Source organism: Medicago sativa, chromosome 7, assembly GCF_051527215.1.
Source record: "Medicago sativa cultivar Bolivia chromosome 7, Bolivia_mono, whole genome shotgun sequence".
NCBI lineage: Eukaryota > Viridiplantae > Streptophyta > Magnoliopsida > Fabales > Fabaceae > Medicago > Medicago sativa.
Window position 1 is genome coordinate 92,225,027 of NC_140755.1, and position 24,645 is coordinate 92,249,671.

The 24,645-nt window shown below is 32.6% G+C and overlaps 4 protein-coding genes and 1 long non-coding RNA gene across 7 annotated transcripts; 2 read left to right on the forward strand and 3 right to left on the reverse strand.

Annotated features, from left to right (window-relative positions):
* Positions 1 to 1,889: 1,889 nt before the first annotated feature.
* LOC146910291 (uncharacterized) lies at positions 1,890 to 3,361 on the forward strand. The gene is made up of 5 exons (XM_085726587.1): positions 1,890 to 1,968; positions 2,092 to 2,224; positions 2,363 to 2,466; positions 2,783 to 2,942; positions 3,025 to 3,361. The coding sequence occupies exons 1-5, from the start codon at positions 1,913 to 1,915 to the stop codon at positions 3,184 to 3,186; spliced, it is 615 nt and encodes a 204-aa protein (XP_085582713.1). The 5' UTR covers positions 1,890 to 1,912; the 3' UTR covers positions 3,187 to 3,361.
* Positions 3,362 to 8,886: 5,525 nt separating this feature from the next.
* Positions 8,887 to 11,139, reverse strand: LOC146910292 (putative magnesium transporter NIPA1). 3 transcript variants are annotated; one of them, XR_015018845.1, is made up of 4 exons: positions 10,928 to 11,139; positions 10,643 to 10,733; positions 9,608 to 10,394; positions 8,887 to 9,317 (listed from the first exon to the last, which is right to left on the reverse strand). XR_015018845.1 is itself a non-coding variant. In XM_085726115.1 (4 exons), the coding sequence occupies exons 1-4, from the start codon at positions 11,046 to 11,048 to the stop codon at positions 9,307 to 9,309; spliced, it is 384 nt and encodes a 127-aa protein (XP_085582241.1). In that variant the 5' UTR covers positions 11,049 to 11,139; the 3' UTR covers positions 8,887 to 9,306. The 3 variants fall into 3 exon arrangements, 1 of the variants encoding a protein (XP_085582241.1); XR_015018846.1 differs by lacking the exon at positions 10,928 to 11,139 and adding an exon at positions 10,822 to 10,854; XM_085726115.1 differs by having other exon boundaries at positions 10,234 to 10,394.
* A 3,514-nt stretch (positions 11,140 to 14,653) lies between these two features.
* On the forward strand, positions 14,654 to 17,225 carry LOC146910293 (uncharacterized). Its single transcript, XM_085726955.1, has 6 exons — positions 14,654 to 14,793; positions 15,617 to 15,689; positions 15,853 to 15,985; positions 16,130 to 16,233; positions 16,551 to 16,709; positions 16,793 to 17,225. The coding sequence occupies exons 2-5, from the start codon at positions 15,634 to 15,636 to the stop codon at positions 16,579 to 16,581; spliced, it is 324 nt and encodes a 107-aa protein (XP_085583081.1). The 5' UTR covers positions 14,654 to 14,793; positions 15,617 to 15,633; the 3' UTR covers positions 16,582 to 16,709; positions 16,793 to 17,225.
* A 1,686-nt stretch (positions 17,226 to 18,911) lies between these two features.
* LOC146910294 (uncharacterized) lies at positions 18,912 to 19,795 on the reverse strand. Its single transcript, XR_015019252.1, has 2 exons — positions 19,703 to 19,795; positions 18,912 to 19,119 (listed from the first exon to the last, which is right to left on the reverse strand). It is a non-coding gene; the product is annotated as an uncharacterized LOC146910294 (long non-coding RNA).
* Positions 19,796 to 21,116: 1,321 nt separating this feature from the next.
* LOC146910295 (cytochrome P450 734A1-like) lies at positions 21,117 to 24,643 on the reverse strand. Its single transcript, XM_085726082.1, has 4 exons — positions 24,014 to 24,643; positions 23,024 to 23,268; positions 22,211 to 22,574; positions 21,117 to 21,646 (listed from the first exon to the last, which is right to left on the reverse strand). Exons 1-4 carry the CDS (start codon positions 24,530 to 24,532, stop codon positions 21,227 to 21,229), a joined length of 1,548 nt encoding a protein of 515 aa, XP_085582208.1. The 5' UTR covers positions 24,533 to 24,643; the 3' UTR covers positions 21,117 to 21,226.
* Positions 24,644 to 24,645: the final 2 nt, after the last annotated feature.

Here is a 24,645-nt window from a genome sequence, read left to right on the forward strand (position 1 = left end):
CTTCTTTATTTTAACTTCAGTGATTTTTATACTTATTTCTCTCTATTGATTTCTTATGATGTTTTTTGGTTGAGCTAGGACGCTAGTTATAGTCATTCAAATAGGAACAATCACACTATCGATAACAATAATATACGGAAGTTCCTTGCCAGTTTTGGCTTTAGTTTAGGGTTTTGTTGTGCTAGTTCAGATCCTGTTTTGATTAGTTTAGCACTGCAGTAGCTGTTTCTGGTATTTCCACTTGTTGGTTTTTGTTTTCAGAAATGATAAACAAACACAATTTTTTAAACACGGTATCGACATCACCGTATATTATTCGGTTTTTTTCTTTTTTTTCTTTCCCTCTTCCTTCACCTGTACTGCAACCCTCACTCACTCTCTTCTTCAACCTTTGATCTCTTTCTCTGTCACACAACCATACTCCGCCTCCGCTCCCTCTCCGATTAGCTTCCGACCGTCGCAACATTCATTCTCTTATTACTCTCCCGAAGCATGTGACAGCCGGCGGAACTTCCAAATCTGGACGGCATGTGAAGGTGGTTGTCGATGGTGGTGACGACGATGAGGGTGGTGGTGGTTGTGAGGACGAGGTGTGGTTCTGACGGTGGGATGGGAGGATGTGGTGGTGGGGAGGAAGATGGTGGGAGATCTGGAGAACGACGAGACTTCAGAGAGAGGGGGAGAGAGAGAGAGAGAGAGAGAGAGAGAGAGAGAATGAACGTGTGTGGTGTTGGTCGGAGGATGGTGACAGTGGTAGTGGTAGGAAGGAGGTGGTATGAGGATGGTGGTGGTGTTAGTTTAGAGAGAAACAAAACAGAGAACTTGCACGGTAGAGGAAAAGAAGAGGGTGTGTAGTGGTTTCACAAAATTGCCCTTGACTTAAAGTTGAAATAACAAAACTGCCCATGGTGTTGGTATTGTGTCTGGAGTTTTGTGTTTACTTATCATTCCTCGTTTGTTTTCGTCTTGCGGTTGTGGCTTACATGGTTTTGAATTGACTTTTTTTCTTTCGACTATAACCTAAACAAACTTTCCTATAAAATGCAATCTTTTTGGGTCATTTAAAAAGATAAGTATCCATTTACAATATAAAAGTACAACATATATACCTATAGATTAATTATATCCTTAAACAAATTTGTCTATACAATTCTCTCAAATTTAAAATTCAATTGTTTGTATCGTGCTATTTTTTTGGCGTCATTCAAAAAAATAAGACTTTATATTATATGTTTGGTGTCATTGAAAAAGATATGTATAGTTTGTTATATATTTGTTTTTTTTTTTTTTGAAAGGGATTTTGTTATATATTTGTTGTGTAGTTCAAAATATAAGAATTTACTCTTTCAAAAAAAAAAATAAGAATTTATATTATAATATATGAAAATTAAAATAATATTTTATAAAAATTATATTCTATTTTAGCTTTTTAAAAAAATTATTAAAATGAGTTCGAACTCCGGTACCTCCACTTGTGTGTGAGTTTAAAATGGTGTATCTTTGGACCGGTCCATCCAGGCCATTTTAAATAAGCCCATAAAATAACAATAAAAAAAGAGCTGAGCCCTAGATCCTATATAGACTGATTTCACATTAAATCTGTATTGCTTTCCACGTCTAGGTAGCGAGGGTTCTCAAGAGGAAGAAAATTCCTGTGATAACGAGTAGGTACAGTAGCGGAGAACTTTTAACTTCTTCTTGTCGTAGTTTATGTTACAATGGTTTGTATGATAGTAATAATCCAAGGGTTGATGATAATAGTAATAATTTAGTTTTTTTTTAAGGGTTTATGAGCTTCGGTGTTGGTTTTCTTTGGAATAATAGATAAAGGTGTTAGGTCAATTTACTTTGGAATAATAATTGATAATGATATTTCCTATGATGTAGATTGATAGAAACCCACACGACAGTGATGATTGTTAAGACGATCCTTTGTTCTAACGAAAAGCAACTCAAGGTCTCCACATGGTAATGTTTGCATACATTAATTTCACCTTTCAAATCTATCTTTTTAACAGTCTATTGTTTTTCTCCAAACAATAATTTGGAATGTGTCAATAATAGTATTTGTCTATGAATCTTATATTTCAGTGAGAGGTTGCTGAAAAAGACGATTTTGGATGCAAGGGCACTAATTCAAACCAAGAAGAATCAGATGGATTCTATCCGAACCGAAATTTCTAAGCTAGTCCCGTATCCACTAGTATACAGTGCTCTTCCTCTGGTATGTATATTAATTAACTCTATTGCTGCATCTTTCTTTATTCAAGCATTTTTAACCAACCAATGTCTTAGGATTGAACTGAACAAGTCTTTTGATTTTTCTTATTTTTTAATGTTTTTTATATGGTTATTTATGCAGATACGGACTTATTTTCATCAGAAAAATTTGACTCAGCTTCTACAGATCGTCATATATTTTTGTGAAGTAGTTGCTTGCAATCTTCTTTTTATGGAATATGAAAGGTATTCTAGATTTTAAATGTAAATATGGTTGACTAGCTTATTATTTCATTGGATTTGTATGATAACATGTTCTTCCAATCACCCTTCATTCATATGTAAATAATATATCAATCATTCCGCATTGTGCAATCCTTTAAGGAACAATAACATATAGAGCAACAATGTTGATATTAGGAAGAAAAGAACTAAGTAGTAGTAATGCGGCATGCGGTTCTTTTATTTTCCAACACCTTAGATAAGTCAAAGTTATGTTTAGTGAAATTTATATTGTTTAATTATTGTTGAATTTTGTATCTGAAGTCTCAATGTTGTTTAGGGAATTCATCCCCGAAATGAAGGAAGCTATAGCTAGTTTATGCTATGTTGGAGCAAAGTATAGTGAACTTCCAGACTTGCAGAAGCTTCGGTCACAATTTTCTATAAAATATGGGGAAAAATTCATAGCTAGTCTAGCAGAATTTGGTGTTAACAAACAGGTACTGTGAATGTGAATGAATTTATATGCACCTTAAGCTTTTGTTTTTGTGGATAAAACTTCTTATGCAGTTTAAATTGCAGGTGATAAACTTGGGCGAAGTGCCGGAACCACTTGTTGAGGAAAGAAACAAACTTCTAAAAGAAATTGCTACTCAGTTCAACATAAATTGGAATCCTCCCATGGTATTGAAGTTTGGATGCGATTGCGGATGCGATTGTTCAAGTTGCGGATGCTGCAAATAATTTTACATTTCCACAAACTATAAACAAAAATAGTTTGCAGATTTAATTTTCTAAGAATCTGGGTGGTTGAAATTAGCTGTTACAATCCATATTAGATGTAAATATTTTAGTGTCTCAAATTTACTTGGTACAATCGAGATTTTGGGATTGGTATTGGTTTGTTGATCATGTCCAATTCTATGGATTAATTTTTTTTTTTGGTTACATAAAGTTTAGGTGGGTTCGGCTCCGGTAACCACCAGGGTCAGGGCAGGCCTCCGGGCCCAAAGGGCACTTACAGAGGTACTTCCAGATTACCCACCAACACCGTCCTCACATCGGCAGCGGGAATCGAACACACAACCTTCTGAGGGGAAGTGACCCGTTCCTTAACAACTGAGCCAACGTGTGTTGGTATTCTATGGATTATTTTGAAGGCTTAAATATGTTATTCGTCTCTGCAAATAGGGGTCGCTTAAAATTTCGTCCCTGCAATCGCTAATCCTTTTTTTTTGCCCCTGTAAAGTTTAATCAGTTAAAAATTCGTCCCTTGACACAGTTAATGACTGCCACGTCATCAAAATTACCATAATGGCATGGGAATTGACGAAAATACCCCTGGGCAAATTTTTTTTTCCTTCAAAAATATTTTTTTTTTCAAAAATTCGGAAAAAAACTGTTAAAATTAAAACTGAAAAATTTTCGGGAAAAAACTGAATTTTTTTTGAAGGAAAAAAAAAAAAAAAATAAGCCAGGGGTATTTTCGTCAATTCCCATGCCATTTTGTTAATTTGATGACGTGGCAGTCATTAACTTGGTCAAGGGACGAATTTTTAACTGATTAAACTTTGCAGGGGCAAAAAAAAAAGATTAGCGATTGCAGGGATGAAATTTTAAACGACCCCTATTTGGAGGGACGAATAACATATTTAAGCCTATTTTGAATTAGATAGATCAACAGAACCTTTTGTTATATGTTCAAATGTGAGATTACAATAGAAATCCTTTTATCAACTTTTCTTGCTTAAGAGTGACAATTTGTGTCTTCATACAAATTATAATACTATCAAATTATTAATAATATCACAAGTAACTATTGTTACAAACAGTGTTACTTTCATATTATATGCTATTTAAGATTACACGTGTTTTTTATGAAGATCACCCAGTATAGAAATCCATATATATAAAAGAAATTTTTATTTACTAAAATCAATTTTTTTTAGGGAATAAGTATTTTTCTTTAAGAAATTCTTAGATGGAAACGTAAGTAACATGTCAGCATTTACAAACAACCAATAAAAACATTACACCTCATTTCATTTATTAAAAAATTTAAAAATAAAATAAAGATGAAACGTGACCTCTTTATTACTACTACACTCTTTCCACATTGTTTTGAGCAAGTATTTTGTCCAATTCGTTCCTCCATTCAAACAAATAATACCGAACAATTACAGGGACATCGATCAATTTTAAACAAACAAATGATGTATTATGATTGGATTGCCATAATAGAAACTGAATCAGATTAATCACCAAAAAGAAGGGAAAAAAACTACATCAGATTGGTAACCGTGAACTTCCATGTGTGTGAAGGACTTCAGTGGTTTTACTTAAAATCAAACCTTATTATGTCGCTAACTTCAGAACCTATTGAATTCAACACATTAAAATTTGAGAATTAATCTTCTCAAGGTCATATATAAACTCTGCCGTTGGTGAAACAATTCCTCAAAATAATGGCGGAAGAAGAGCACGCAATATGGAGAACACGTTTCATCTTTATTTTATTTATTAATTTTTTTAATAAATTAAATGAGGTGTAATGTTTTCATTGGTTGTTTGTAAATGCTGACATGTTACTTACGTTCCCATCTAAGAATTTCTCTTTTTCTTTTGTTGGTTTGTTTAACTAACGTATCTTTATTAATAAAATAGTTATAGCAAAGTGGTTCGTCTACCCGTTGGGGGTCTCGTACCACTTTTATGTAGGTTGTGTAAGTTGTAACACCTTTAGGGTTGATCTCTACACTTTAGTTATGGATGGCAATGGGTATCCTATGGGTAGGATACTACAATGCCCTTCTCTATACTTGCGTTTGTAAAAAATACCTGTATCTGAGTGTGTACTCTTGTGGGCAATAACTTTAGTGTCCTTCCCCATACTCTATGGGCACCTTAGTTTTCATACCCGCACTTATTACCCGCACTTTAATTATGAAAAAACAATAAAAATATCACAGTTGAAATAAAACTATGGTTCAAATTTTTTCAAATAACTCGTAAAATAGTACAGGTCGTTTTACAAAGTAACTAGTTGATAAAAAGACGTTTGATGAATGTTGGAAGGATCCACCAATAGTTCCAGAATGTATTTCATCACAGCTCAAAACATGTCACATTAGAGTTTACAAAGGCACAAAATATGTTCTCGAATTTGCAAAATATATTATGGAGAGTTCAAAAGTACTCCTTCCGTTTCAAAATGAGTGTCGCTTTAGCCAAAAAAAATTGTTTCAAAATGAGTGTCGCTTTCAGTTTCCAATGCAATAATAACTTTTTCTTTTCAATTGTACCCTCCAATTAATACTCTGCACACTACTTCCAAAGTATTACTTTTAAAACCAACCAATAGTTAATAAGGATAATTTGGTAAATAACCATTCTCTTTTTCTTAATCATTGTATTTCTTAATATGTGTGTAAACACCTAAAACGACACTCATTTTAAAACGGAGGGAGTACTAGAAACTATGATAATAGTATATGTTCCCTAGATATGAATGTGAAGTACCAATTGTTAATGAAACTATCTTCATATACAAGAGGCACTACGACATGTAAACTTTTATTTGATTGATCAGGGCTTGGCCATACCCGGTCTACCTTTTACGGCATAGAGACTTTTCAAATATATATATATATATATAGATTTGCTACAATAGACCCACTCATTTTTATGAAGGTCTATTTTAGCAAGGTGCACCTTTTGTTTTAGACATAAATACCCATATTTTTGTCTTTTGAGAAAAATAAAAGAAAGGGACAAAGTTGTAATTTACTTTTAAGCATTAATGTTTGTTTATTATTATTATTATTTTTTTCTTCTCTCTCTTTCGATACCTTTGTTCTTCACCCCTATTTCAATTCCCTTGTTACCGTTAATTCTTAGATAATAACAAATCAAGCATAGAAAAATGAAAAAGAACCTTAAACTATCACTATTGCTTCATAGATTTTCTGTTTTTTTTTTTTTTGAAAGATTGTAGCTTCTTTGTTAAAGGAAACAATAAGAACAACGTTAAACCCATGGGAGTATGAGACTACATTTTCAATCAAAAGAACAATCTTTCACTTGAATATTATCTGCACAAAGTAATTGTAAAAAAATTCCAATTCTTTAAAACTATTTATCTCGTTTCTGTTCATTTTCTTCTACATCAACATGTAAAGTTCATTCCCATCAATGCATTATTTGTTGTTCAATTATTGTTCTGATTTGGTTATCATGTTCAATTTCTTTTTTCCCACTCCAACTAAATTAATTTGGTTTTGTGCTATTGAAGAATTATGAAGATGAACAAAAACACAGCAACCCATAAACGTGAATTGAGAGAGAAGATGACAGCGGGCCCAGCAAGAAGCTCAAAAAGTAGAAAATTTTAAAATAAAAATAATCATTTAAAGGTCAATTACATTATTGTCCCTTAATATTGTCTTTTCCAAAAAACAAAAAATAGGTTTTTTAGTCTAAAAGAAAAGATGCACCTTGCTAAAATAGACCTTCATAAAAATGAGTGGGTCTATTGTAGGGTTTCCATATATATATATATATATATATATATATATATTATGAGAATGACTATCTTATATGAGAATGGTGAGAATGATCATCAACCATTGGATCAAAAATAGATGGTTGAGATTAAAAAGTCACATATGTATCTCACCTTATTCTATCAAATTTCATAAACTCATTATTTCATCTCCTCCACTCCATCTCTCTGATACATTTCATCTCCGTTATTCCCATAGCAACACCATCCAATTAAAAACAAGAGCTATCCAATTAAAAACAAGAGCTTTTCATAAAAGAATTGCAAAATTTATATATGATTTGCAAAATTTGAAAGTCATCTAATTTTAATTTTTCAATTGCATAAATATCTTCATCAGTGTGATTAATCCATAGATCTCTTTAATGTTATATGTTATGGATGATCTTCTTCACACAATTTAGGATTAAAACCCAGAACCATCAAAAATATATCGCAAGCTTTGAGAAAGAATTAGTGGGCAATGGAGGAAATAGGGTTACTGATTGAATAATCATATATGATGGAAAAAAAGAGGGGTTACGAGACCTAATTGAGAAAATTCCCAATTAAAAAAAAAAAAACACGTTTCTCTTGAATGGATGAAAGGCATAATTTATGGTTGAAGAACATGAATAGTGTTCATCAGAATTGATATAAATAAGGATGAAATGTATCAGAGAGATGGAGTGGAGAAGATGAAAGAATGAGTTTATAAAATTTGATAGAATAAGGTGAGGTCCATATGTGACTTTTTAATCTCAGCCATTTATTTTTGATCTAATGGTTGATGATCATTCTCACCATTCTCATATAAAATAGTCATTCTCGTAATATACATCCTCTATATATATATATATATATATATTTGAAGGATTTTCAAATATTTATTGTCTTTCAAGTAACTAGTTGATTCTGCTTAACTTTATTTTTTATTTTCTTATTGCTGATTGTTTTTAGGAGTTATTTCAATGTATATCATTTTCCATCAGTTGTTTTACATTATTAAAGTGTGTAATATATGTTGTACCAAAAAAAAAAAGTGTGTAATATATGAATTTGTGTTTCGTAAGTTTGCCACTGGTATATTTTCTCAAGCATGCAGTTCTATGCTAGAAAATAAACTTTCATTTTTTAAGGTCTTTTCACAAAATTATGACTTTGTACATGATATCCCATCTACAAGATAGTAATTAATGGAATGCCACTACAAGAAATGTTGCATTTTGCCAGGGACAGAAGCCCTGGCAAAATGCAGAAATCCTTGGCAAAAGGACGTTTGCCAGGAGTTTTGCCAGGAGCAGAATACCCAGCAAATCTGCTCATCGCAAATGACCCTGCCAGGGCTTTAGCTCCTGGCAAATGCGCTCCTGGCACAGGCCCTGGCTCAACCCCTGGCAAATTGTTGCAGACTTTTCTGACGTTATCTGGTCGATACAGGCTTTTGCAGATGGTCACATCAGTCAATTTCAAACCATGCCAGGGGTTAACCCCTGGCAAAATGTGTACGAATTTTTTAAAAAAAAAAACATTTTTAAAATGTTTAAAAAATCAAAATGTTAAAATTTAATAATTAAAATAATTTAAAAAAACATTTTAAAATTAACTTCAACAAATTAACTTCAACAAAACAAAAACACAAACCTAAATACATATTACAAATAAACACAACTTACTACGTGCACACTAAATAAAATAAACTAGATGGGTTGAAAGCTCCATCAGACCAAATGCCCGGCCAGACCATTTTAGACCAAACCAAAATACACAAACATGGCATCCCAATCCAAAATTGATGGAAAAGTTCACAAATCATAGTATAGGTGTGCCAATTAACACATAAAAGGAGCATACAAAGTTCAAAATCGATAAACAAATTGACAAGGCTCAAATTTACAACAAAGTGAAGAATGGTGGAACTAAGTTCCCCTCAAATTATAATTAATCTTAACACAATCCAGCAAATAAATAAAATTGTGCATTTAAATATACATGAGCATAATGAAAAATAAAAATGGAGAATAGAATAATGCAATCAGCTGCAACTTAGAAATTTATTCAGTTACATCCTCCAAACATAGCAAGCTTGTAAATAAAAAAAAAAAACATATTCCTAACTAATAGCATTCCATACCTGCCGCAAATAAAAAAAAGTCGACAAAACCTTCACAAATCACAATTAAGGAATCATATTAAACTTGTAGCAAATGTGGTTAAGCTTACATTTTCATTTGCCACTCTTTCCTTCTCTTCAAGTTCCTCCACCCGGTGCATTCTATGATCGAGTTCTTTGGCCTGGGCTTCTATGTGCTGCTTAAGTAAACTCAACTCTGCCCTTAATGGAGTTAAGAAAATATGCAAAGAAAAAGAATCACGATGTCAGCACAGCTAGATACACCAAATGTCATAACCAATCCAATAATTAATACAAGTAATCACAAATTCCAACACATTCTAGTGACTTTTAGAAATTCTAATATGATCGAGTACTTGCATAATAAGAAAATAATGGACCTTCTTTTGCTTAAGTTGCCAAGAGAATGATAAATCAATTATATGAAGTCAACCAATTAGTTATTGAACATGCAGGAAAACTTAATTAACTATGAGCAATCACTTCTATACCTATTGTGCAGGTTTTATCTAGAAAGTCACACACCATTCACTAAATGGTAATTCTTCAACATAATACACCTGCACCTTATAAATCAAACATGAAACTTTTAATAACCAAAACAACAACAAAAAATTATCTTCCCAAATTCTAAATTTAATTCACCTATAACTAATACATAATTCGTTGGGAAACAATGAGATTGATATAATTAGTCAAGTAGTTATTACCTATTTTCATCTATTTCAGTTTCACCGTGGGGTCCTTGAAAACCAGGAAGGAACTTCACAATATTGCATTGAGATGTTGCAAAAACAAAGTTGGTGGATGAATTTTGTAACAGAATGCTAGAACAAATATTATAATTATATTAAACAAGAATTCTGGTAATAATAGCATTACCACTATGATGTGAACTAAGCCTAAGCATTACCCTAACTTTTCGAACACCAATCCAAGTCAACTGATGTATTGATTCTATCCCAGCCAAAGAGAAACCATGATTTTTTTTTTCTTCACAAAAATAACAGCAAAATCATTATAAAATAATAAACTTTCCAATGGACACTAAAATATCATCTAATCTAATAAGAATCATATATATAGACTCAGGCATGATGGCACAATAGAAGAATACCAGGTTGAATGGCCAATTTCCATATCTGTTGTACAGAACTAAGCGACATCTCTTGCGGTGCATGCAGTACAATAATAGTGGATCCTAAAATGCATATAAGACACCCCAGCATGCCCATTTTCTGTAGCTTTTCCTTTAAGAGTAAATGTGCCAAGACAGCACTAGCCAATTCCACAGATATTGTTAGTTCAGTGAGTGATTAAAAATTCTTATTTGGTAAAAAGTAAACACTGAAACTGAATCCTTAAATAGAAGGATTCAAAGATACACACATGCGTCAGTGTAAATTGTAAACTAGTTTTACACTGACATTTTACACTAACATCCAATAAAATCATTCCACATGGAAATAGAGATGATGTTAGTGTAAAAGTAATTTACACTCATAGAAATAGAAATGAAAGTTTACCTAACAATAATACTCAAAGCACCTAATGGAGTGACAAGCACAGCAGGGGCGTACATGTATGCTACAAAATTAGCTATCTCTCCAACAATCACTGTAACAAAATCAATTCCCAAGTAAATAATTGAAAAGAAACAAAAAAAGAGGTTGAAAATTGAAAAGACAAGTACAAAGGTACATACTAGTAACCATTCCGACCCACCAGAAAATTAGAATGCAAAAACACAAGCATGAACATTCTAAAAAATTGAATTATTTATTAAAAAGAAGAAAGATAAAGGTAGTTACTAGCAGAAGGGCCGTTGACTCTGGCAAGTTGAAGACCCTTTTTCTTAATGATGAAACTGGAGCCAATGAAAGCACTGGAAATGAGTGCTAAGACGAAACCAGATAAATTGGTGGAGCTCATGTCCTCAAACAAGGATGGTTGAAGTCATGAAGGAGAGATGGATAGAGAAGTTGAAATGGAGTCCTAGATTATTTTTATGTACGGATGGAAGAAGCAGAACAAACGAACAAACACATGGTCTTCTTCTTCTTCTGATGAACACAACACAACAACTAACAGTAAGCTTATTATTAAAACACACCCATAAACTTTCCATGTACAATAAATTAAAACACACCCATAACCTAAAAATTCAATCGAATAAGAAACACAGAGAAAATTTGAACTTACCATAAACCGAAGACTTCAGAAATGGGTACAGCTGAATTAACCATCGAAAGAGAACAGAAAATGCAGCAAAGAAGAAGAAGAAGAATATGGTGAATTTGATGTGTGATTATTGAAGGTAAATATTCAGAATAGATTGATAGAGAGGGAATTGAAGGTATGATGAAACCATGGAAACCCTAATTGAGATAGGGGAGAGGGAGAGAGAAAGAGAGATAATAATGGGTTTAATGAAGGAAAAAAGAGGAGAAGAAGAATGAACGGATCGATGATGTAGGAGGATGGAGATGGCCAACAGATAGGAGGAGGAGGCGGCGGCTAGGTTTTGTTGGGGTGAAAGCTTCTTGTTGAAGAGATAAAAAGAAGAAAAGAATATGAAGCGTGTGTGTTTTATGTGTGCGATGTGAAGAAAAGGAGTCCCACTTTACACTTTGCCAGAGGTTTTATGAGAATTGGGTCCCACCTTTTTTAAAGTCATTTTCCCAGGGGCATCCCTGGCATTGCTCCTGGCAAATTTGCCAGGGATTCTTGCTCCTGGCATTATTCCCTGGCAATATGCAACATTTCTTGTAGTGTGCCTTCATGACACTATAAACTGATGAGAAAACAATAGTGAAATTCAGTTTTGTAGACTGAGATAAGTGTTGAGAGCAGGCTAACTAGGTGCAGGACCGTTCCCTACGAATCCGGAGTCGGCTCTGTAAGTGAAAAGAAGATCGTGATAAAATAAAAATGCATTTTTTTTCTTTCAAAAAACAATGTTCTATTTAAATTTTTTAAAAGATAAATATAAGGTGTCGTATATGGTCGGAAATCGAATCGGAGAAGAAGAAAACGGAAGTCCGATGGTCTATGGAGTGGTGGTGTGATGGAACGCGTGGTACTGGTATCAGAAGAGAGAATTTAGAGGGGTAGTACTTAGTAGTACTACTGGGCTATAATTTTTGTTGAGACCCATACCTTGAGGAGGCCCAGCTCCATTGAGCTGTTTGCACACCCCAACTAGGTGTTTACCTTAATTCTACCCTATGAGTACGAACCTCTTGGAGTTGGAGGAGGCCATAGAATCTGTCTGGATATATAAAGGAGTTGAGTGGAATGACTGTGAGATTAAAGGTATATTCATATATCATGAAGCAATAAGCAAGTTAATAGAAGAGCTTTTTCATGGGTGAGATTAAATAAGTTATAGACATGCATATGGCCACTGCAGTTTTCATATGCAGATTAAAAGTTGAACTTTGATGGGCATTAAATAAAAAAGAATTTAGAGGTATCCTTAATATATATGTGATGGAATTAGGTGGGGTGCTGGTTTTTTATGGAACAATGAGATGTTTATATGTCTAAGTTGTGGATTGTATAGATCAGGATTTCCTTGAGCCTATTCATGTATCTATTTGTTTCGAAAATAACAAAAGAAAAGGTTCTACTAAATTATATCTGAATCTCACAATTTAGAATCAATGAAAAAAGTGTATTAAAAGCATGTGTTAGAGAGTGTATTATTAATATATTTTTCTTAATCCAAATGCACAAAAGCAATTTCATTGTCCCTTCCATTTATTTTGGTGTGCTTGTTGATCTTATACTTTTGCTTGTTGATCCCTCTGCATTCTCACTCCTTTGGGGCGAAGAGTTTCTTGAAGATAGTATTGGAGAATCTAATCCATAATCTTCCACTTCTTTACATCCATACCTCCATCTTCCATTTATTTTATTTCTCTCTGATTCAGCTGATTTCTAAAAGGATTTTGTCAGTTATTATGAGTACTTAAATGTGTGAAAATTACAAAGATAAATTAAGGATCTGATAACAAAAGTATTTCGCAAACTTGAATATAGTTATATTTGTATGAGTATGTACTTTATCATTTTATACTATTAACATGAATGTTTTGTAGCACGTTGATTGTTTTTGTGTTTAGCGGCTTTGAATTTGTATTGTATTAATTCTAATGAATAATTGAATGAATATCATTATTATTATTTTTTTTTTTTAAATTCCCTACATTAAGAACAATTTTTTTTACGTTCTAAGGAAAGGGGCCCTAGTAATTAAGAGTCCAGTCGTTAGATAAGGATAGTCTTACCATATTGATCTATGATCTCTTGACTGAGATTAGACGATACTAGGGATGGCAATGGGAACCCAATGGGCAGGTACTATAGTACCCATCTCCATACCTGCGTTTGTAAAAAATGTCTGTACCCGAACCCTTGTGGGCAACAACTGTAGTGCCCTTCCCCATACCCTATGGGCATTTTAAGTGTCCATACCTGCACCATTACCCGCACTTTAGCCATGAAAAGATAATAAAAAACACCACAATTGAAATAAAACTATGATCCAATTTTTTTTAAATCAACTCACAAAATAATATGAATCGTAGTATTTAGCCAAATAAAAAAATATCCTTGGAAAGAACAAAAAAATAGATACCTTACATCAGTTATACGTTAAAAAGTTGTAGTTGCATGTTAAAGTCCTAATAAATTGTTACTAAAGTTTTTATTAAGCTATATTAGGTTTGGGGTTAGGCTTAAATAGTTAAATAAATTAATCAATTGTACACCAAAAACAAATAAATTATTTATAATATTATATAAATACATATATGCGGGTTGCGGGGTTGGGTAGTACAGTGCCGATATCCCTTCAAATTTGCGGGTAATTACCCATACCCAAGCCCGAACCCATGAAAGCGGGGTTTTATCCTACCCACAGTGGATATTTTTTGCGGGTGCCCATAGGGTCTAGGTCCAATTGTCATCCCTAAGATTCAAAGTAAAAATATTAATAAATAAATAAATATTATATCTTGGGTCTTCTTTATTGCTACTAGCGAAAAGACGGACACTCATGTGCTCGCTCTTTTTATTGCATTAATTAACATTTGAAAATATGAATAATGTTTTTTTTACGAAATTTTAATTTTGATTAAAAGTAAAAACATAAATGTTTTTTGTTTTCAAATTATAACAAATCAAACTAACCATGGTTATCTATTTCAATGAAACCAACAATATAACAAAAAAAAATATAATCTAAATTGTTTTATTAATGACATCAACAACAATCTTTATATTAGAAAAAATTGTTGTTTAAGGGTATAATTGGAATAATGAAAAAGTAAGTATAGATACATTCTAGTTTGTTACACTTTTTAAAAGATAAAAGAAGAAACTTGAAATTTATGTTTGTTACACTTTTATTTTAATATATTTATATTTAAGTTTATTCTTATCTATTTGTTTTTTTTTTTTGAATAAATTCTTATCTATTTGTTAAACAGGTTATTTGTATTGAAAATTGCAGGTATTCTTGGAGAAAAAGCCAGGCCAAAAAACAGAAAGTGTAGTTTTCGTTACATATATAGTATAGATTTAAAACAAAGCAGGCGCACACAGTAGAATAGTGACTAGAAACACCATCCTTCTCTAATTGTTCTTCAGTTCACATCTCTGCTTCTTTTTTGTAAGTCAATTTACTTCTTTATTTTAACTTCGCTATACTTATTTCTCTCTATTGATTTCTTATGATGCTTTTTATTTGAGCTAGGACGCTTGTTAAATAGTCATTCAAATATTGATAACAATAACAGTAACATATGGAAGTTCCTTGCCAGTTTTGGCTTTAGTTTAGGATTTTGTTGTGCTAATTCGGATCTGTTTTGATTAGCTTAGCACTGCAGTTGGTTTTTGTTTTCCTCTCGCGTTTGTGGCTGGTCTGTTTCCTTCATTGTGGCTTTCCTCTTTACACGTTTTGTGACTTTGTTTCTTTTATCTTAAACAAACTTTCCTATAAAATGCAATATTTTTGAGTCATTTAAAAAGATAAGTACACTTTTACAATATAAAAGATAATTACACTTTTAAATAAGCCCATAAAATAACAAAATAAAAAGTGCTGAACCCTAGATCCTATTTATATACTGATTTCACACTAAATTTGTATTGCTTTCCACAGTAGCGAGGGTTCTCAAGAGGAAGAAGAATCTTGTGATAACGAGTAGGTACAGTAGAGGAGAAGTTCTAACTTCTTCTAGTCGTAGTTTATGTTACAGTGTTTTGTTTGATAATAGTAATAATCTATGGGTTGATGATAGTAGGAATAATTTAGTTTTTTAAGGGTTTATGAGCTTCGGTTGGTTTTCTTTGGAATAATTGATAATAAAGATGTTAGGTCGATTTACTTTGGAATAATTGATAACGATAGTTTTTGTAATGTTTTTAAATATCATCATCACTGTTCTACTAACAACATATGATTATTTCCTATTATGCAGACTGATTGATAGAAACCCACACAACAGCGATGATTGTTAAGACGATCCTTTGTTCTAACGAAAAGCCACTCAAGGTCTCCACATGGTAATGTTTGCATACATTTATTTCACCATTCAAATGTTATGTTTTTTTTTTCATAGTCAAATGTTTCTTTTTCAAACAATAATATGGAATGTGTTACTAATACTACTTCATATTAAAAAGTGATTATTTGTCTATGAATCTTATATTTCATTGTATATTTTAGCGAGAGGTTGCTGAAAAAGACGATTTTGGATGCAAGGGCACTAATTCAAACCAAGAAGAATCAGATGGATGCTATCCGAACCGAAATCTCTAAGCTAGTCCCGTATCCACTAGTATACAGTGCTCTTCCTCTGGTATGTATATTAATTAACTCTATTGCTGCAATTATTTTTTATTTTTTTTATTTAAGCATTTTTAACCTATGTCTTAGCATTGAACTGAACAAGTCTTTTGATATTTCTTATCTTGTAACGTTTTTTATATGGTTATTTATGCAGATACGGACTTATTTTCATCAGAAAAATTTGACTCAGCTTCTACAGATCGTCATATATTTTTGTGAAGTGGTTGCTTGCAATCTTCTTTTTATGGAATATGAAAGGTATTCTAGATTTTAAATGTAAATATGGTTGACTAGCTTATTATTTCATTGGATTTGTATGATAACATGTTCTTCCAATCACCCTTCATTCATATGTAAATAATATATCAATCATTCCGCATTGTGCAATCCTTTAAGGAACAATAACATATAGAGCAACAATGTTGATATTAGGAAGAAAAGAACTAAGTAGTAGTAATGCGGCATGCTGTTCTTTTATTTTCCAACACCTTAGATAAGTCAAAAGTTATGTTTAGTGAAATTTATATTGTTTAATTATTGTTGAATTTTGTATCTGAAGTCTCAATGTTGTTTAGGGAATTCATCCCCGAAATGAAGGAAGTATAGCTAGTTTATGCTATGTTGGAGCAAAGTTTAGTGAACTTCCAGACTTGCAGAAGCTTCGGTCACAATTTTCCATAAAATATGGGGAAAAATTCATAGCTAGTCTAGCAGAATTTGGTGTTAACAAACAGGTACTGTGAATGTGAATGATTTTATATGCTTTTTAAGCTTTTGTTTTTGTGGATAAAAACATCTTATGCAGTCTTAATTTCAGGTAATAAACTTGAGCGTTGTTCCAGAACCACTTGTTGAGGAAAGAAACAAACTTCTAAAAGAAATTGCTGCTCAATTCCACATACAATGGAATCCTCCCATGGCATTAAAGTTTGGATGCGATTGCGGATGCGATTGTGCTAGTTGTGGATGCTGCAAATAATTTTACATTTGCACAAACTATGTGAAAATATAGCTTGCAGATTTAATTTTCAAAGAAACTGGGTTGTTAAAGTTAGCTGCTACAATCCTTATTAGATGTAAATATTTTAGTAGCTTGAGTATTACCTCCCAATGTGAGGGCTTTATTTTCCAATTTACTTTTGGGTACGTTATTGGTCAATTCTATGGATTAATTTCAATTAGATAGATCAACAGAACGTTTTGTTATATGTTCAAGTGTGAGATTACAATCTAATGTTGGCTTGTCATTAGATGTTTGATATTTGACTATATTTTCCAAATGTGTTTGTCTATGCTTTGCTGCACTTACGGTTATATATTACCATCTGTCACGACCCAAAAACAATCATCGTGACCGGCGCACGAACTAGATCATTCTAGCCCGGCAAGCCTATTAATCAAACTTGACAACTATAATAAATAAATAAAAATTCCAATTTGAATTTCATTTAAAAAATATTCACGGAAATTTCGACAGAGTTTCCCCTGTAATTTCAACATTTCCAAGATGTAAATCCTGTTTTAAAAACCTGTTCTATCAACCAGAACCTCCAAATAACATTTTATTTTTCATACTACTTATACAACTCAAATTAAAACATCCTATACATCCAAATAGTTGCAGATACATCAATTGACACTAGGTTATACATAAATAAAAGAGTCGGCCATCATTCACTTAATAATCACCTTAAGGTTACAATCAACCTTAGTTACAACTCAACTTATAGAATCCAAAAGTTAAGATACTTAATTACAATTACAATTCACATCAATACTAACTATATTCTCCGATCCTATTTCAACCTCAATGATATTGATTCAAAATTCGATTTGAAATCATAAAAAAAAACTTCAAAGGAAAAAATTAACTAAAGGCATCAACACCATAATAATTCCAAAAGTTCTTACTTGATCTAGAACATCATCAGCAACACTAAGACAATCATTCAAGGCAATAAAATAAATCAATCGACTCATAGTATAACATTTCAAAGTCTAAGTCCTAATTTTGATTATCATCCCTTAATCTCTAATCCTTCTCACTATTTAAACATCTTTAGTCACAAATCATATCCACGCTATTTGATCACATCAAATCTTTAGACTTAAACCTTAATAAGAATTTTACATGGTCTTATGCATATAAATTCTATCTTATCGAGGAATTAACATAAATTTAGTACGCTATTCCTCATTTCCAACTATTGGTAAAGTGCCCCTGGAATATTTCTTCGTAGCTAACTCATTCTAAACATAATTTTCATGTTAATATGTGTATGCTATGTTAGTATTCATGTTGGAGGGTCCTTAGAATTTTTCCTTAGTTCCATAATTTTATTTTTTTGTTCTCTTTCAAATATTATTCGAATAATTCTTGACTTAAAATTTCATATCATTAATTATATATTTCATTCGTTACTATGAGCCGTACCTCATAGGCTACATTATCTCTCGTTGTAGCAAACGGATTACTATGACCCGTACGTCATAGGCTACATTATCTCTCGTTGTAGCAAACGGTTTACTATGACCCGTACGTCATAGGCTACATTATCTCTCGTTGTAGCAAACGGATTACTATGACCCGTACGTCATAGGCTACATTATCTCTCGTTGTAGCAAACGGATTTTTCATATTTTCTTTTCTTTTTCTTTCTTTATCTATGAGCATGTTACTCATTTCAATTTTTTTTTCTTCATTTCCATTTCTCTGCGATTTTTTAATAATTCACTGTGAGCATATTACTCACAAGCTAGATTTTAAATTTTCTTTCAAATCATTGCTATAAATATATATATCAATTGCGCTGTTAACTTCCCTCCAACATTTATACTAACCTCCACATACTTATTAAGATAAAAGAGATTTTTAAATACACTAATTTATTCTATTTCAAATGTATTATTCATAAGGCATAATGATCATGCTATAATTTTGCCAACATATTCTAGTAATTCAAAATCACACATAAGCAATCTAATGGTATAATTTAATACCCAAAGGTGGGTTTTCTAACTAAAGGAACTTATACTTTAGTTTCTTTTGAGTCTATATTCATTAACAGTTCAATCCGAGCATCGTACCGAAAATTTGCAGCTTGGATGTTCTAACCACATTAGTGCAGATTTTTGATTCAACAACTGAAACTTGCAACGTAGTTTTCTCCACCATAACATAATTGAATTAAGCCATTCAAAAGCCTATTTCAAGTTAATTTTTGTCTTCTTTCTAATGGTAAGAGTCTCATTCCAAAATGATGTATGAATACAGAGATACGACAGAAACATTACTACAGCAATGGTGCAGATTTTAATTCAGCAACTCAAACTTCTAACTCAGTTTTCTCAGACATAGAGTATCGAAATTAAGTTCTTCCAAAGCCAATTTCGTGTTAAAATTTGTCTATTTTCCAATGGTTCAATTCCCACTCAAAAACGATGCTTGTACATGCATTTACGACAATTTTTCTGACAGCAGGTCTATACAAAATTAAATGGTTAAATTTCCCTTTTTCTCAATTTTTAACATAATCCCACTACCATTAACTTTGATTTCCACTTCAGCCCAATAACAACAATATTAAGAACACCTCAACATAGTGATCATTAATTTCCCAAATTCATAGTTAACAATTTCCATTTAAAGCATAACACTAAATTCATCGCCTTAAACAACAATTTCAACTCCGTACAATCAAATTCAAACCTAAAGGAAGAAACTCACCTCAGCTGGTTCTGAATTCTTCTAGCAGTTTATGCATCAATTTGAGCTTCACACCAATAACCAAACCCTAACTTCAATCATGCTTATGTCTTCCACCTCTTGCTTCAAAACGCCAAACCAACCAAAACAGTTTCATGACATACACATATAAAGCCACTTATTGGGCTAAAATGAAACCTCCCAAACTTCTAATGAAGATGATGGCTCGGCAGAGGAGAGAAAGGGGAGAAAGTGAGGTTCAAAGTTTATCTAGGGTGCCAAACACATCAAGGGTGGTGTTGGTTTGATTACAAGTAGCATTTATTGAGTTTTTAGAAAAATTATGATGAAGATTGGGTGAGGGAAGTGAGGACCGAGGGAGAGAAAGTGAGGAGAGATATTTGTGAGGGAAGTGTGTGGAAAATTCCATAATTTTCCCATAAAAAAAATATTTGACCACCAAAATGTCTAAATTGCCCTTTGGCTTAAAAAATATCTTGGAGATATTACATTATCTATGTGTTAAATCTTTTTATCTACTTTTCTTGCTTAAAAGTTCCTTTTTCTTTTAATTTTTTTTTTAAAAGCATTGAAAATAACAAAGTGGTTTAGGTTGGTTGAGATACAATACATAAATAGTAAAGAAAATTAGAGTTCATGTAAGCTCCATTTACTTCATTTAGGTCATGAATTATTATTGTCCATTTCCTATAGGAATCAGAGAGTTAAGGGGGAAAAAAAACGTCTTCAAAGTTCACACACACACTTAACAAATTAATTGAATGCGCTTATTTCTATGATAAAACATCTATTTAATCACGAAGGTTTGTGTCACAATCTTCTTTTATGCACATGAACCCATACGTTTCATGTGACTATCATGTAAAATGGGAATATAAAAGTCCACTTTGTCATAAAAGTGCATGTAATTTGTTAGAGTAACCAGGTCACGAGCAGTCAGGATATAACCAAAAATGGGGAAAATTTTGTTTAATTGCAAAACATTGTTCAGAGTGATAGGTTGGCCTGAAAAAAAAAATTCCAGTAAATCACTTACCAACACATACTAAGAAATATAATTCATAAGACTGGATATCCGTTTACAACAGCTTTTGAATGTCAAACAATGTATGAGCCTGACATGCCTCAACTCACCAGAATTTATACAATCCAATGGAATTATTATTAACCCCATAAATATACAAAAAAAAAAAATTATTTCTGAGTCAAACAATTGGTAAAACAATCTAAAAGCTTGTTTCTCATAATTAACTTTGCAGGCTAGAATAAAATTTGCTTCTTGTTTAGGACCGACGTGATTGAATTCATATATGGCATACCAAAAAGTAACTAGAAAAGTGTCTCTCCCAACAAAAACAGAGTTTTGCTTGTTCTGGAATATAATTTGTATACTCTATCTATGCAAACATCAGCATGAAAAGCTTTTGGTTCCAAATATTTACTGAAGGTAACTTATAGCCACAAAAATTTACTCCAAATCGAAACTCAAAATTATACATAAAAGGGAAAAGAAAATAACAATATTCAACATGAAATTCTTCTGAACAAGATTTGTGCACCATGTTGAGGCTGCAAAGTTATAAATAGTATAGGAGCAGGTATATAGCTTGGAGATACCTCAAAACTATAATGTTGAATAATCAAAGCAAGAGCTATCTTTGCCTCGCCCAATGCCAAATTTTGCCCAACACAAGTTCGAGGCCCTAATCCAAAAGGAAAGAATGCTGCTAAATGCTTCCGAGGCTCTCTAAATCTCATTGGATTAAACTCATGGCAATCTTCTCCCCATATTTCTCTATCGTGATGAATAGCAGTCAATGCCAAGTAGAGTTGAGTCTTCGCAGGAACTTCAATGCTCCCTAGCATCACATTTTTATTTGTTTGCCTCATTAACATTAGAGCAGGAGGATAGAGTCGAAGGGTTTCATTAATTATCATGCTGACCTGTTGGAATATGTAAACCAACAACTATTATTACTCCATAAACTCAATCCACAGTTTTGTTCAATTATCGATACATATACCGATTGCATCGACATATTACATACTTATACTGCACTATTTTTTGAAGGTTTTAACTTGAAATCTTAATTCATGAACTAAAGTCATAAAATACCACTATTTTTCCACCAATGGTAACATTTTCAGCATCTCTGCATCAATTTAAATATCTCATTTAGCATAGGCTGAATGTTCACGATAGACCATTTTGACTAATGACCAATCATGTTGACTAATAAATTACTATATGCTCCCAGTGGCATTCACAGAGAAATTTTATTTTTTTATAGTACTCATTCTAATACTGATAGAAATAGATTCATTCTACCACCACTCTAAAAAAAAGAATCATTCTACTAATTCTTGTGCAACGTGAAAGACGTAAACCAGAGTATAGAGTTGAACTTATAATTTTGAAGTACTCGTTCTAATACTGATAGAAAGATTCATTCTACTAGTTCTTGTGTAACATGAAAGACGTAAACCAGAGTATAGAATAGAACTCACAATCTTAAGGTCATTTAAATTGTCTGCAACTTGAAGTTGATTGTGTCCAATGACACGAAGAACTTCTTCACGTGCCTTACTTTGCCATTTTTTATGTTTTGCTAATAGAAGAAGTGCCCAAGTCATCAAGTTAGCTGTTGTGTCTTTTCCAGCAAAGTAGATGGTTTTACATTCATCAATAATTTCTTCCAGCCCTAGTTTATCTTCTCCACCAACTTCATTCTTGTAGGAACCCATTAATGAATTTAGTACATTTTTGGTATTTTCTTTAACTCTCCTCTTGGTCTCAATCAGCTTGCAAATTGATTCACGTGTCTCTTTATCTAGTCTCCACCTATCTCTGTTCTTCTTAGTTGGCAAATATCTATCATTTTATCAAAATTTAAGAAATAAAGAGGAAACACTATTTCAGTCAAGAAGGAAAATCATACCAGGCATGTCATAAAGTTTATTAAGAGACATCTACAGAAGCAAATTGAATTTCACAGATTCACAGTGCAGAAGTTAAATCATGGAACAAATAGAAGTATACATGATTGTATTTCTCATCTTATATTATATATTTTTAGTATAAAAAGGATACCAAAACAATTCATAAGTTATAAAATATTGTGTCTCAAATTTATATCACTAACACATTGAAATATGACCTGCATCACTTTAAAATAAATTGCTTAAGGTAGTTTATAGCAATTGTTAATCTTTGACAGCGTAACTTGAAATTGTAAACTATTCTTTATTTTGGTTAAGTTATAAGTTATACTAACGATTTATTTGTGCAAAAAACTTTTTAAGAAAATTTGGAATAGTTACCTAAATCCAGGGATATAAACACTCCTAACTGCCTGTGAGAAAAGATGCATCTGCTGCTCTTGTAATTTGAAAATATGTTTGCCCTCTTCAAAACTGCTGCCAAAAGCAGTCCTTGATATAACATCTGCAGAAAGATCATGAAGGTCTCTGTGCACATCTATTTCAAACTCATCTCTTCCTCCTCTTTGATTTTCCCATTTTTCCAGCATCGTCGTCACACTTAACACAATATCTGGCACCCATCCCTGCAACAGTTTTCATGACACCATCATTAATGAATTTTAAATTCTTGCATACAAAACATCAACAAAAGTGCTTTTTATGACCCTCTCCTGTTGCATACAAGACTCAATAGTCAAACTAATGTATATTTTTCTAATCAAATGATTCCTCAACTCATGTAAAGAATTTTGAGTACTAGTTTGACTTAGGGGAATATAGACTAATTCCAGAGATCGTAATCTGACTGATAAATCATGGATTTAATTTTATAATCCAAGTCCATGACTGGTACAAGTACAACATTATGTTTTTTAGTGTCTCTGTCACCATCAACAAAATCTATTCACCGTTTTCCACACTATCAAGCGCAGTAAAGGTTGTGGTCATGTCACGGCAGTCAATAATACTGAGAATCACAATCAACTGCAACCACGTTGAGGTTGCATAGACATGAAAAGCCTTGATGTCACTTATATAATTTTAATTGCTATGTGTTCAATGATGCCATAACGCATAGACACGAACACTGAATACGACACTAACCATGACACGTCAACGTCAACACCGAACACGACATTAACTAGGACACACTGACACTTGATTTTTTTTTTTTTATATATATGAAAGAATTAATTGAATGTGTCAATCCGGACTCACCTTCCATCATATAAGTGTCGGTAGGAAAGATGACTCATTCATTCATATGACTAATATGAGTATTAATAATTATAAAAAAAAAAAATGATTATTAATCTAAACTCATCTCACCTTAAGAATCTCAGTGTTGAAAGCCAAGTTGAAAATCCTTCTATGAAAATTCCATTGATCACCTTGCAACCCAACAAGTCCTTGTCCAAAAAGCAACTTAGATTGTGGATTGAATGGAACCTTCCCATACTCACCACACTTAGTAACCAACACTTCCTTGATCAAATCCGGGTCGGATATAGCCAACCGTGGAGTTGACCCGAACCAATACAGAAAAGTTTTACCATACATGCAAGACCACCTATGGTAAAATGGAACCACGCGTTTTAAGATATCATGGTCAAATGAGTTTGATTCTGATTTAGTTTCTGCGTAGAGGCGTTTGATCTCGGATGAGTTTCCAAAGATCGGACGGTAGGTGGGGCCGGATATACCTTGGTTGCGGAAGTGTTGCTGGATTTTGTATGGGACATAGAAAATTGATTGTAGAGTTTTCAGCAAATAATACAGAACAACAAGGACAAGTATGGTACTAAGAACAGGTACGTGATTCATTGTGTCAAAGACAAGCAAAGACATTGAACTAGTGTGATAGTGAAAGTGAGCAATGAAAGAGAACTAACTCAACAAAGCGTTGACCTCCATTATATCATTATTTTTCTGTGGGTCTTCACAAGTTTCATGGTTGTTAT

Excerpts from the sequence above, each read along its gene's own strand:
- LOC146910291 (XM_085726587.1), top strand. The coding sequence starts at position 1,913 with ATGATTGTTAAGACGATCCTTTGTTCTAACGAAAAGCAACTCAAGGTC. Across the intron at positions 1,969-2,091 it reads CAACTCAAGGTCTCCACATG|TGAGAGGTTGCTGAAAAAGA; the intron begins GTAATGTTTGCA and ends CTTATATTTCAG. Across the intron at positions 2,943-3,024 it reads AATTTGGTGTTAACAAACAG|GTGATAAACTTGGGCGAAGT; the intron begins GTACTGTGAATG and ends TTTAAATTGCAG.
- LOC146910292 (XM_085726115.1), bottom strand. The coding sequence starts at position 11,048 with ATGAGCTCCACCAATTTATCTGGTTTCGTCTTAGCACTCATTTCCAGT. Across the intron at positions 10,734-10,927 it reads AGTCAACGGCCCTTCTGCTA|TGATTGTTGGAGAGATAGCT; the intron begins GTAACTACCTTT and ends ATTTTGTTACAG. Across the intron at positions 10,395-10,642 it reads GCTTTGAGTATTATTGTTAG|TGCTGTCTTGGCACATTTAC; the intron begins GTAAACTTTCAT and ends GGAATTGGCTAG.
- LOC146910295 (XM_085726082.1), bottom strand. The coding sequence starts at position 24,532 with ATGTCTTTGCTTGTCTTTGACACAATGAATCACGTACCTGTTCTTAGT. Across the intron at positions 22,575-23,023 it reads GTTTATATCCCTGGATTTAG|ATATTTGCCAACTAAGAAGA; the intron begins GTAACTATTCCA and ends ATAAAATGATAG. Across the intron at positions 21,647-22,210 it reads ATTTAAATGACCTTAAGATT|GTCAGCATGATAATTAATGA; the intron begins GTGAGTTCTATT and ends ATATTCCAACAG.
- LOC146910293 (XM_085726955.1), top strand. The coding sequence starts at position 15,634 with ATGATTGTTAAGACGATCCTTTGTTCTAACGAAAAGCCACTCAAGGTC. Across the intron at positions 15,986-16,129 it reads TATACAGTGCTCTTCCTCTG|ATACGGACTTATTTTCATCA; the intron begins GTATGTATATTA and ends TTATTTATGCAG. Across the intron at positions 16,234-16,550 it reads CTTTTTATGGAATATGAAAG|GGAATTCATCCCCGAAATGA; the intron begins GTATTCTAGATT and ends AATGTTGTTTAG.